This window comes from Chiroxiphia lanceolata, chromosome 3, assembly GCF_009829145.1.
Source record: "Chiroxiphia lanceolata isolate bChiLan1 chromosome 3, bChiLan1.pri, whole genome shotgun sequence".
In the NCBI taxonomy this organism is placed as follows: Eukaryota; Metazoa; Chordata; class Aves; order Passeriformes; family Pipridae; genus Chiroxiphia; species Chiroxiphia lanceolata.
In genome coordinates this window covers 87,050,284-87,064,057 of record NC_045639.1, presented here as the reverse complement: position 1 = coordinate 87,064,057, position 13,774 = coordinate 87,050,284, and the positions used below count along the sequence as shown (strand labels likewise).

The 13,774-nt window shown below is 36.2% G+C and overlaps 1 protein-coding gene across 6 annotated transcripts in view; it reads left to right on the top strand.

Annotated features, from left to right (window-relative positions):
• Positions 1-12,296, top strand: part of FAM135A (family with sequence similarity 135 member A) — an 87,134-nt gene extending 74,838 nt beyond the window's left edge. For 4 of the 6 annotated variants that reach the window (XM_032684629.1, XM_032684630.1, XM_032684632.1 and 1 more), the window contains 4 exons: positions 5,123-5,274; positions 7,382-7,492; positions 9,387-9,500; positions 10,243-12,296. In XM_032684629.1, coding sequence (XP_032540520.1) covers positions 5,123-5,274; positions 7,382-7,492; positions 9,387-9,500; positions 10,243-10,448 — 583 coding nt within the window. In that variant the 3' untranslated portion in view covers positions 10,449-12,296. The remainder of the gene's footprint in view (positions 1-5,122; positions 5,275-7,381; positions 7,493-9,386; positions 9,501-10,242) is intronic. The other 2 variants (XR_004356467.1, XM_032684633.1) reach the window with 2 other exon arrangements.
• The last annotated feature ends 1,478 nt before the right edge of the window (positions 12,297-13,774 follow it).

Sequence of the window (13,774 nt, the reverse complement as noted above, 5' to 3'; positions counted from 1 at the left end):
GAGGAGTAGGGGAAAAGGAGGACAGTGGAGAGAGAGGGAATTCTGAGCTGAAAGAAGACTGAACAATGTTGTAAGCTCACCTAGTCCTGTTGGTAGTTTTAGGTCAGAGTTAAGCATTACATTTAAGGAATTGCTGTCCTGTGTTTCCACAGATCCTGCATGATAGGGTTCTGCAGAGAAACAGATAATATTTTGAGAAAGTTGAAGGAAACTGTAGTAGCATTATGCCAGCTTCCTTCTGATTTTATAATCTCTTCACCAAGTATGACATAGCAGACTGTTTGTCTTGTCATTCTTACAGGGTAATTTCATCTTGTGACGTTTAAGGGCAGCTGCATGAAAATATGTTTCATCATTTTTTATGTTTTCTGATTATTTCATCTGCTAAAGAGCATGTTTTACAGCTTATTAGAAGACTCACCACAGTCTATGCACTCCTATTTTCTTTTTCATTTACTTCCAGGGAATGCCCATTTATTTACTCAAAATAGGGTGCACATTTGGGCAGACTACCTTTTTAACTCAGCTGTGTTGCTGGAATTAGTTCATCAATAGATGAAAGGAGCTAATTCAAGCCTGACTTCATCCATTTGTTTAGACACCCTCAAATAACGCATCTGGAAGGTATTTTGACTTGCTAGTCACATGCATTTGCTACAAGACGTGTTTGGTAAGGCCTTACTCAGCTGGAGAAAACATCTGACGTACTTGAACATAATCTCACTGTTTAAACAAATTTTTCTGCCTTAAATTAGGCAAGATTTGACATGGTTAACTTTGTCTAAACTGTTATCTAAAACTTAACAAAGCACTCTGATCATACTTGTGTTACACAGGCTACACACTAGCACCCTTGGTACAGGATAGTTCCGTAAGCCACCAGCACACACCAGTGCCTTCTCTCCCGTGGCGTGGTCTGAAGGCTGTAGTGAGCAACCCCACCCAGTTACCTTCTCTTTGTTCATACCTGAGAATTGAACCCTTGTTTGCTTTTGGTTTGCTTCTCTCCTAAGACTTTGAGTTTGTAAATATTTTTTTCACTTTTATTTGTTACTTGTCACTTGAAAGAAAATGAAATTATGAATTTTTATTTTAGTTTCCTTTTCAAGGTATATACTTGTCTTGGGCCTGGCTAAAGCAGTTTTCATTTCTCAAGTTTAGCTTTTCGTATGAGAAAGTTAAATCTGTCAGGAAATAGTGCAGCTGTTCCCTGGTAGCTACATGAGAGTGTTGGCAGAAAGACTTGTGCTTCTATGCAGTTCCTTGAAGGGATGACCTAGAAAGCCCAGAAAAGTACCATTAAGAAATCCTCTGTTCAAGTAGCTGATGCTTTCCTCTCTCATTCTGGTTATGCCACTGCAGAAAGCAGACTTTGTGGTAGTTACACATGCTCTCCTGAATGATGCTGGTTTCTCCTCATAAAATCTCGGTCTCCTAAAGGAAGTGTTCTCCCTATGAGTGCTGCTCAGTAGCTCAGTCAAATCAGACATCAGTTTCCAGATCTGTGATGATTTTGTATGGCAAAAAAAGCTGACATCCTAAGATTGGTGGATTCTGTCTTGCTTAAGTAGTAGGATGTCAGCGTCCTGGAGCTTCAGTGTAAGGAGAATGATGTTCACAGTGGGAGTTTCGGCTTCCCTGGCCTTGGGTCTGGATGGATTTGTTTTCATACTTCTGTATTTCCAGTTTGCCCATATGCTTTTTCTTTTGTTTCTCATTTACTCTTTTTTTTCTTCCCATTCTCTGTTACTCCTAACGCTGGCTTTCTCTCCTCAGTTATAAAGATTGTGCTTCTGCAGTGACCATTAATAGACCGTTGGGGACCTCTGCCATATGGTACCTGTGTCTGCACTCTGCCACACTGCACTTTATTCTGGTGATACAGTTCAAGCTGCACAGAATAACTACTTGTTATTAAATAGAAACTGTAGTGAAACTAAAGCAGCTGTAGACCTGACTTGTTACTTCACTGCCAGATGATTGTTGTCAGATAAAATGAAATCAGCTCAAGGCAAGACAAGTCTAGGGACATTCTGAGATTCTGCACTGTCAGGTAGATGTGAAGTTTTGTGCCATCAAGTAATGGCAAAATCCCATTTCCTGTGCTACATTCTTGTACTGGGAAAAGAGAACGCACTCCCTATACCATTTTAACACAGAGACATATTATAATGTCAGCTTCAGTAAACACTTCTGGTACGGCCAGAACTAATACCAGTTATTGCAGCACTTCACTATCTAACACGTGTTCCTCTCTGAATAAAATCTTTGTGCTCACTACAGTCATGTAGCAAATATGAGCTGGAAGCTTGATTCAAGCCAACTGCAATTTGTCTTATAAAAGAACTGTTTGGTAAAGAATCACAGGAATCTTTAGGTTGAGGGGACGTATGGAGGTCACTGGAACCAGTGACCCACTCATACCAATACCACCTTCAAAGTTAATGCAACTTCGAAGTGTGTCAAATTGCTCAGTTACACTCATTCAAGTTCTGAGTGTCTGCGAGGACAGAAGCCCTCCCAGGTAATCACATAGCTAGAAAATAAACCACATGGTCTTACAATGTAGTTTCAGAAACCATTTTGCTCATATCAGGTCTTACATGAATTTCTGATGACCTGTATTGGACTTTGACCTCAGGTGGATTATTCAGCTTGCCATCCTCTTCCCTGAGTAACATTGGCTCGCAAAAAAAGAAGGCAATTTTTTAATGCTAGGTATATATTAAAATATCTGTTCGTTATTTCAGCACATTATTGATTATGGGTTTTGATTGATTTTTCTTTCTTCCATGAATTTTTATAGTTGGACAGGATTTTTGTTTGTTAGCACAGAATAATGAGGTTTTGCTGTGTCTAATTTTCTAGAGTGATCTGAATTGGTAGACTTGTGTCTACCATATAAAACCTGTAATTCTGTAAACTTCAGTGTGTTAATGGTATCATATATTCAGAAGATGGTAATATTGCCACCTGGTGTTCAGAAATGCATTGCTTTTGCAGAGCATCCCATGAGTAGGATGGATTACATTTTTGTCCTGCACTTTCAAGATGCTTTTTGAAGGGTTTTCCCTTTTCCTCTCCTTTTTGATTTGAGCAAATTCTTAAACCTTTCTTTATTAGAAAACAATATCCATGTATTACATGTTCACCTAAACATCTGAATTTGACCACAACATATTACTGTAACCTTTGTTATTTAAAGTCTTTTCAAATTAAGTACAGATGTTTAATCTTTGAGGTACGTTCACATTAGCTAATTGCGAGCACCCTTTTTTCCACAAATGGATCTTTCATGTTTCTGAAGTTTTGGTTTAGGGATGCCCATATTCTTCAGGATGATAGGATTGATTGATGGATTGCTGCTTTTTTTCCCAGAAATTGCCATTTGTTGTGATACAATATAAGAGTTTCTTATCCCTTTATGACCTTCAGTAAATACTGTCTGAACTGTTATAGAACTGTCAAGAGAACATCTCTGCTAATGTTCAGATCTTCTTTAGAAAACAATCTCTTTTATTCAGGAGCAGTTACGTCATGCAGATCATCTTCAGGATAAACTCAATTTCTGTGGCATTTGTTTTTAAATCTGTGGGTTTGTTGCTCTTGTGTGGACTTTATGATGTACACTGAGAAAAGTTTTAAATTTTAGTATTCAAGAAAACAGCTCAGTGTTTTGTTTTGCAAATGCACTGCTGTTGTGCTGATACCACAGAGAATACATAATCTTTCATTTCAGAATTAGGCAAACATAGCAAGCTGAGGCTAAGAATTTCTCATATTGAAGCAATTTTGAAAATCTAGTAGTAAAAGCAAATGGGAAGAATATACTCATATGCTTAAGCTGTGTATTGGTGATGAACAAAAAATCTGTTCTGTCATTGAAATGCGTAATTATTTCAGAGTTTAGGAGTTCAGGGGTGGTTCTGCCATTCTATAACCAAATGTTGGAAATTTTTCATTTACCTTTAAATTGGAATTTTCCAAGTCAGTGATTCTTGCTTGGGAAGCATTCAGTCAAGTAATCTTTTAGCACTGTATTTTTTACAGATATTACAGGAAGCTTTGTTTTAGCTATTTTTGTTGACTAATGTAATGATACAGAGCAAACAGGAAGAATGATCTTACAGGTATAATGTTGTGGCACGTATGTGATCCAGCTCTACTATATGGATGGTTCTCTGTTTTCTGCATGTCCTGAGATTACATCTGTGACACAGGAAGGCACATTTTCCTTCTAATTTTGTGAGTCTGGTCTCTAGCATATACTCTTTAAGTCACTGCCTAGTGTGGTGTGTTCCTTATCTCAGCAGAGATCTGTAAGCATGATAACTAGAATTGCTTTATTTGCAGTGTCCATTTTAAAGAAATGCTTTATATAGACTTGTGGATATGACAGTAGGCACCTCAGATTAAGTAATATTTATTCTTAGATACATGAAGCTAAAGAGTCCCATCTATCTTTCCCTTACATTGCTTAACCAGGGAAACAACCAAAAGTAATATTCTCCTGGCAAAATATCCATATTCTTCAATTGCTCGCTCAAGCTGATAATCACTTCTTTTGGTCCAGCTACTGAGAAGATCTAAGATGTTGCTTCTACTTTTAAATAATGAGGTTCAATTAAGTAATGGGGTTCCCCCTTATAGGAGTACTTCTGGAATCTGTCTCCACTAGATTGTTTCAGTAATGCTCCTACATTTATCATACTGAATGCCATCACATGCCAAAGTAGTGGTTTGTTCAGTCATGCCCAGCTCATAAAATATTTTCTGAATACTTGGTGCTAAGAGAAATGAACCCAGAAATAATCTTGGGTTTGGGTGGGAAATGCTGGTGGAAGGATAGTTTGCTTCTGCTAGGTTTTCAAAAATGCTGTATAAAGTAATTCTGGAGGAGCTCAGAACATGTTTGTAATGAGTTTGTGCAGCTTGAGCGATATGGACAAGCTGTGCTTTCTTGTGACCTAAAATACAGGTTCCGAATGGCAGATTTTCATTATTTTTTTCCTATGCTCTTTCAGCATTTCATGACACCAGTTTTCTTTTTCTCAGTCTAAAAGAAAAAAAAAAAAAGATTGCCATAAATATCTGTGTTACACTGTTTTTTATTTTTAAACAGCTTTATTGGACACTCACTGGGTAATTTAATAATCCGTTCAGTGCTTACAAGACCTCGATTTAAGTATTACCTCAACAAACTTCATACCTTCCTGTCTCTGTCTGGACCACATCTTGGTACCCTCTACAACAGCAGTGCTCTTGTTAATACAGGTGAAGTATTATTTTCAGTAGTATAACTTTAGGGGAAAATATGTCTTTGAAATACATTTAGCAATTTTGTGTGAAGTACCCGTTTCTGCATTACTGTGATAAAGTGCATGTTTCACTGTCATAAGAAGAAAGAAAGTATCAACAGAAGGATGTGTCAACCATGCAAGAGATGGTTGACCTAAGTGTTTTCCAGTATGTTTGGTTCAGGTTTTCTTTTACACCATAAATAAACTCCAGCTTTAATCTGTTGAGCTTGATTTATTATAAACTGAATTTTAATATATTTAATTTGCCAAACAAGTAGGTAAGATGCATAGAAGTGATTTTGAATTACTAGTGTCTTTTCTCTCTGAAAAATGCCTTACAACCTGCAGTGTGTTTCTGCAGATGTGTTTGTACCTTATGAATGTCTCTTTTTCTAAAGATTAAATATAGTTCTAGAACTTGTAGAAACTGATGACTTTTGAAATAAATGTTATAAAGTGCTTTTGGGTAGCATCAAATTTTTGTATGAAAACATCTACCTCGGAGAGCCCTGCCCCAAAACAAGTAACACCTTTTTCACTGAATAGAAACATGCTCATTAAACTCTTTAAAAACACTCTAGAAAGCGTTACTTGGTTTAGTGCTGGTTTATTTATTGGTTATTATTTTGTTACAAGTGAAAATGAGGAGGAAAAAATTAACCTGTGTTGAGCTTAAGAGAAGTGGACAGGCATTGGTGGCTGTCAAACAGTAACCTGGAGTTGCTGTTTGAGTTTATAGAAGGAGGGAGAACGAGAGCTTTTTTAGTTCGGTTGAAATGGTTTCTAGCCCTAACTACACTACCAGAGAGGTTCACTTCAGGATTAAGACATCTACAATATAATTCCCTATGGGCAGCTACTGAGCATTGAATCCTAGTGTGTCTGTGGACAGTGTCTCTGAAGTACTCTAGTCTGTAACTGAATCTCACCCAAATCACCCAGAAGTGTTAGCATTACTTTGCTTTTAGAAATTGTTGTTTTCTAGGATACAAAGGCGGGGCCGTTTGCTTGTTTATATAGTCACTGGCAACTGACTTTTAGTCAGCTCAGGTTAAAGCTATCAAAGTATAATCCAGACTATATTCTGAAAAAATAAAGATTTCTGGAGAATTTTATCTCTTTTGTAGTTGAAGAACGTCCAAAACGTAACGTAATAGTCATGTAGTAGTCTTCCTTTACATTTTAGACTCTTTACAAGATTGTGGAAAACACCGAGATAATAATAAGTAATGGTTATTGAACTCTAAATAACTATACTGCATGTGTACATTATTAACTACCGATAAATTTACTGGAAAAGGTTGCCCAGAGAAGTCATGGATGTTCAGTGTTCAGGGCCAGGTTGGATGGGGCCCCGAGCAGCCTACCTGGTCTAGTAAGTGGCATCCCTGCCCATGGCTAGATGATCTGTGAAGTCCCTTACAACCTAACAATTCTATGATTCTATTCCATGAAATTTCTATTTAAAAGATAACTGTTTCTCTGAGAGTTGAATCAATGCATAAAGGCATTCTTGAGGCAGTAAGGGCTTGGTTGCCTGCTTTGCTTTTGCATGGAGAGGGAGGTAGATTTTCTGAAAAGCCAGTTAGCCACCTGGGTCATTGACTAATAAAGAGAATACAGCACCATAGAAAATACTATATTATCGTATTCCTCAGAGAAAATTCTGCTTCCTTTTTTCAAGCTATATGTAATGAGTTCAGTTTAGAAATCTGAGAAGTAATGGCTGTTGTTTAGTGCTACGTATTTGAACATCAAAATGTTCTAATATTCTAAGATTATTGAAATAGAATGTGTGTATTGCCTTATGGCTAACATTAGTAAGGATTTTCACTTTTTGCAAGTGTAGTTTATAGGCAGGCATGTACATTAGTGGAAATAAAGGCCTCCATGTTTCATTATATAAATAAACAGGAAAGAATAATGACAAAAAATTAAATGGTTTCTGGGCTTGACAATGCTTATGAAAAGTAGAATTTACATCTGAGAGCCTAAATTATGGATTTTACATATTGTACTCATGTTTAATAGTTTTCATGTTTTATTGTGGATCTGTACTCATGTTGTACCTAACAATGCAGGACTGTGGTTTATGCAGAAATGGAAGAAGTCTGGTTCTTTGTTGCAATTAACATGTCGAGACCATTCGGATCCACGACAGACATTCTTATATAAACTTAGTAAAAAAGCAGGTAAGCTTTGTTAATACTTCCTATCTTTTAACAGCCACTTTGTATAAATGTGAATAGGAAACCTAAAAAAAAAAAAAAATTGTTTCCAACAAGCTCCTGTTTCAGTTTATTTAAGAGTTACTTTGGCTTTAATCCCATATTCTTCAAATTAAATAAACAGTAAACCATTTTTGTTGCAGAGGTGTGGACTGTTAGTTTGAAAATTTTCTTCCTGACTAATGAGCAAAAGTTCTGAGTGCAGTCACTATAGTGAGAGACAGATATGGGGTTTTTTATATCTATCTGTCTGTGAGTTCACTGTGTGACGAGTCAAGTAAATATACATACATTTAGGATTACCTGTTTCTGGATCTGCCTTTCTTATCTATGTTTTGTTGGGGGTTTTTTTGCATGTGTTACATCGCATGTGAGGATGAAGAGAGTATAGTTAAACGTTGATAGACATAGACTGATGTTCCTCTAGACATTCCCCAGGATATCTCTTCCTTCTTCAGATTTATTGAAAGATCTAGGCAGTTCACTTAGAGTCACAGAATAGTTTGGGCTGGAAGGGACCTTGAAAGGTCACTGAGTCTTCCTTGTACATTTTACATGAATGCTAATAGATATTTCACTAGATAAAGCACATATAAAAAAACCCTCAATACAAGATAAGTAGGCTCCCAAGGAATTTGCAAAACTATTGCAGATTAGCCTGCAGACAATTCCTATCCTTGGTCTGTTTATTCCAAATTCATTCTTTTCAACTCAGTGCAAAGTTTTGGAAGTGGCATCTGCATCTTCGTATAAAATTTGCTGCAGTTATTTTTCATCAGATGTCAAATAAAAAAACTCCAGTGATTTGGTTGATCTTCTGCGGCAGTGTTGTTTTTTTCCTGTTTGAAGAGAACTGGAACCAGGATCTAGTTTGGATACATCTTGTCTGTGTTTTTATATACTTACAAATTACTTTTTTTCCCCATTTTCTGTGAAATCTAGGAAGATACATCTACTCTTTGACATACTAAAATTCTTTAGTGTTGTTTCTGTAACTCACTTGATTTGGAGATGTAGTCTTCATCACATGGAGTGTTAAAAAATATTGAAAACTAGGAAACAACCTTTGTATTTAACTGTAGGTGGCTGTGATATTCAGAAGGGGCTGTTCTAAGGCTAAGGCAACCTATTTTCCTGAAGTACTTGTATCTGGCCTAAAGCAGATGGGCAGCACCTGAAATCTGCTGAACCTTTTTACAGAAAACATAACAATTAAATGTCTTAAGGACTGTAACTGTGTCATTACTGGGGGTTCCTACCTTTGCATCATCTTACTATTACCATGTTTGTCCAAGAAGTAGGAAGTCTGAGTTTAGTTATAAAGGTTTCATTGCATCGGGGGGATTGTGTTGGGTTGACCCTGCATCTGTGCTCGAGCTGGTTAAACCTTACAGTGAGACAGTGCCTAATAGAGGCACCTGCACTATGTGGGCAGTATTGTGTATGTGTAGATGCTAGGCATGAATTCTGATGCAGCTGTTGACTGAAACATCAGTGAAGGCAAGGCATTATCCATCATTAGGTTTCTTTAAGCCATGTGAAGGCTTGACTCCCTTCTATCACCCAGAAACCAACCACGGTATTCCTAAGAAGCAAGATGGGTGTTTGAACCATACTTGATTTAGATGGGAAACATTACAATTGGGTCATGCCCACGTGTATTAAATATGTACAGAGGAAAAGGCTGGTACCCAACATCTTGTTATTTTGTAGCTCTACCTATTGTAATTGATTTTTCTGCCTTTTTTGGCAAGATCTTGTAATGAAATTGTACCAAATTTTGTTGTAAAATGCTTAATTATTCTGTCATAATTATCAAGGGATTAACTAATAGAAATGTTTTTTTCTTTTCTTGTAGGTCTTCATTACTTCAAAAACATTGTGTTAGTAGGATCTCTGCAGGATCGTTATGTTCCTTATCACTCTGCTCGCATTGAGATGTGTAAAACAGCTTTAAAAGATAAACAATCAGGTAATAAATATCCTGCAAAAGAAACAAACCCCTCAGGTTAAAATCTCAGAGTTATCAGTCTCATCTCATTTAATTTTGGGTGGTTAACTGAGGCACCTCTATTATGTGTTTAGACACTCTGGACTTACTTTGTAGTAATGGAGAAAGAAAATCCATGTTGGAGCTGAATTGCTTTCTGAATCTGTCCTGTTCTATTACATGCAGAAGGAGATGAGACTGAATACATTTCTAGCTTACAGACTTTGCTTAAAGTTAGGTGGGATGGACACAGCCTCACTCCATGAACAGGGAGGACAAACAGCTTTGATTTTTGAGGATATTAATTTGTAGTGTCAAGCCCTGGGCTGTAGTTACTTGAGGCTTAATAGTAACACGAAAAGAAAAGGCAGTTTTCCCATTTTCAGTGAGGGTCAGTAGTTATATTTACTGTTGAGACATCCTAGCACAATTGTATTCTAACATTATATATTGGCAAATAAATAACTTTTACATAATGTAATAAATACTGATGAGCACATTCTTACTGTAAATGTACAAATACTAAAATGCATAGCTTAAAATTATTTTTCCAACATTTCTGGAGGAAATTAAACTTCCTGTATATTCTACCTTAACAGAACCACAGCTTAACACATTTCATTACCTCTCTTACTATGGAATGTGTTCTTTTTGAGTTCAAGGTCAAAGAATTGTTAGTGCTTCCGGTGATTCACACAGTACAACTTTTTTTTTTCCTCTACAGGACCAATTTATGCTGAAATGATCCAGAACCTGCTTCTGCCAGTTCTTCAAAATAAGGAATGTAATTTGATTCGTTATAATGTAATTAATGCATTACCCAATACAGCAGATTCTCTCATAGGGAGAGCTGCACACATTGCTGTTCTTGATTCAGAAATATTTTTAGAAAAATTCTTTCTTGTTGCTGCCCTAAAATATTTTCAGTAAGAAGAGCATTGTAAGAGACTTGGTTATTACCTCATTAACAGATGAATTCAAATAATGTGTGGTGTTAAAGTATAGCCTAAGCTGTATTTTAAGAGATATTTATACTTTTTATATGGAAGATAATTTATATCATCCACACTTAGGGCTTTTTAACATCAACTTTACTTTCTAGGTAATGTGGCTGTGCAATATTTTTTTATTTTGTTCTTTTTACTTTTCTATTACTTTTTCTTAATTTTGGGTACCTAATTATTTGGAGATTAAAGCACAGTGTGTACTTTGGTTGGTTTGTTATTGGCTCTCAGACTACAGAAGTCAATGTTACTTGGCTACATTTTACCAGAGGCTTTAGATGCCAAAAATAAATTGGATTTTAAAATTCTAATAAGGTCTTACGTGTTCAGTTGTCGTATTTTAGCACTGTAGGAAGTTTAACTGGAAACACAATGAGCTGCTAAAATACTGGATATTTGAAAATGACAATACTGCGAGTCTCGCTACGGCTTAACAGTTTTCTACAAAATCATTATCTTCATTGTTAAATACATTATACCTGTGGGAATACATTTTCTACTGATCTCAAAAACATGTTAGTTTACATACACAAATTTTATTACTGGAACTTTCGTTTTCAGAAGCAAATGGCAACTAAGGATTTTTGAATGTTCAGCGATAGCTGCCTTCAAATAATTGGCGTTTTGCAAACTATTAAAATGGCTCCCTGCTCTGTCAGTTCTTCAGATGAACATGGACAATTTTACATGGACTTCCTTGTATGTAATTAAAATAAGTAAACATTATAAGTTTCTGCAATACTTTTATGAATTTAAGCAATTTTTAAATATTGTCAAAGCATTTTATTGACTACAAAGTATTGTAAATATAAATCAGTACATCGTCAAATGGGACAATATTGTAAACTTTACCTGTTTGGTGACACAGATAAAATGTTTTTTGATATACAGGAATGTTAAAGGTCTATTGACTTTCTACTGGTGCTGAATAGCATTGTTTGGTTTCTCCTTCCTTCTCTTTTCTCTGTTTCAGACAATAATTCACTACAGGTTGGGGGAAAAGAGTTACATGTGCATTCACTAATTGTACACTAATTGTAATGAACATTTTTTGAAAAACATAAATTTGTTGTAAAATGCATGTTTATTTTTAGCATTGTGTTATTGCATCTGGTGTTAATAAAATGAACAAATTACTCTAATGGAAGCAATTAAAGAAACTGAAATGTTATGCTAATTACCAAAATTCTGGGGAGGCTTTTTTGTATATCATTAATAATTTTGTACTTTTGAAATGAATATAGCAATAATAGTTTATAATGAAGTGATTTTGCATTTGATATGGTTTGTTGTATAATAGTCTTTGTAATATATGGGGGGTTTTTTTGCCTGTAGCATACAGGATGCTCAAATGAGTATCTACAGTTCAGCAATGTACACGCTGTAAAGAGTATTTTATTAGAGTTGTGTTAGGCAACTCCTTCTGACACAAAGATGTCTTAAATACATTCTCGCTATGAAAATGTCTATTTTTATTAATAATTTTGCATTATAATGGTACTACTAGTTCTAAATGTTTAAATTATGTTCTGGTATCTCAACTGTCTTTTATTTAAGAGTATTATAGTAGCTGGCTAGTGGCTAAACTTTGAGTATCCATTTAAGGGCGCTAAAGCTACAAAATATTCCTTGATTTGCAATGAGGAGGTTAAACTGCTCTTAGTACACAAGTATTTAGATGGTTCTGTTACTGTTGAAAAATGTCTATCTTCCTTTCTGTCACTGGAAATCTGAAAATATAAAGCATGCTTTTGTGGTCAGCAAAGCAGAAATATCCTGGCAGAAATAGTCTTTTTTTTCTTTAATAGTAGGTCCCATCCACTTAAGGAAGCTTGAATTAGGTTTGTTCTTTGAGGAGAACAGATGGTGCAGGAAATCATATGATATTCGCATATAAGTTTATCAAGGAACAGGGCAAATTAAGAGAACATTAAATTCATTTTTTTCTCCCCTCACTTGTATTGCCCAGTGCAGTCCATATGTGGTCTGGTAGCCCAGCACGTCCTCGAAGCATATGAAGTTCATATTTGCACTTACAGACTGTATGGTACACTTGGTCTCTGAGCAACACATGCAGTCTTGGATGTTCTGGACAATCTACTCCTGCATATTTCTGCCTTCTCTTTCCTTGACAGAAATACAGACTCATATATACCTCATTGTGTCATCTGATGCAGTAGCAGCTATAAAGTGCTCCATCTCATCACTCTTCTCTTTGAATCAGGGCTTCATCTTCCCGTAGTGATAGTGAGCTCACCTTTATGCAGGTATCCTACAGCTCCTTGAAGAATTATTCTGCTTACAGAATGAGAGGTAAGAATTGAGGTCGACATTGCTTTAGAAAACTGCCGGTCTCTTGTTCCATGAAGGCAGTAGGCTGCTACTGTTATTTCACAGAGCTCTCTGTGATATTAGGAGGTCACTACATAAAATTAGTGTCTGAACTTCAGTTTGCATGTAGTATATATAAACTACTTCCTTTGTTTGTGTTTGAATCTTCCATCAAAATTAATCTTTCTGGCCCTGTAGATCTAGCAATTGCTACTACTTTGGAAAAAGAGCTCATGTTATAAAGGAAATCACCAGGCTTTACAGCATACCCAAGAGATTTCACATTCACAGAAAACTTACTCTGTAACCACAAAACCCCTTGATTCCAAGCCAGTTTTATTTGCCCAGCCCTGACCAGGTGTGGTGTTCAGATAATCAAGCTTCTTGATGGGGTCTGAGAGGAAGAGTGGGCATATAGGCAATATCAGAACACTTGCTGCCTGGGGCAGTGCTGGTTGTGGTGGATTCCAGATAGCACCATGGCCATTACATTTGGCTCATCTGAACTGACCTGCTGCAGGGCTTGTGCTACCTATACATCTTTTACTTCCCACTTTTTAGAAAAGCAAAACAAAATACAGCATTGTTTGTGTCGTCCTTGAGAGGCAAACTGCAGTGCAAGAGATAAATGATCAGTAAACAGAGGAACAACAAAAAAACCAACATTGAACTCAATCACAAAGTAGAATATTCCTGTGGCATATGCTACATTTGTTTTTTCCAATGTTCAGATTTATTACCTCCTCAACCACAGGATGTAGAAATGCATAATTCAGGAGTTAAAAGTGAATTTTGCATTTTTACAGCAATACAATATATGAAGACTAAGAAAAAAAATGTTTTGAAGACCTCAACTTATTTTTGGGTGGATAAACAGTAACTCATTAATCCTTCATTGCTATTTCATCCTTACCATTTGAA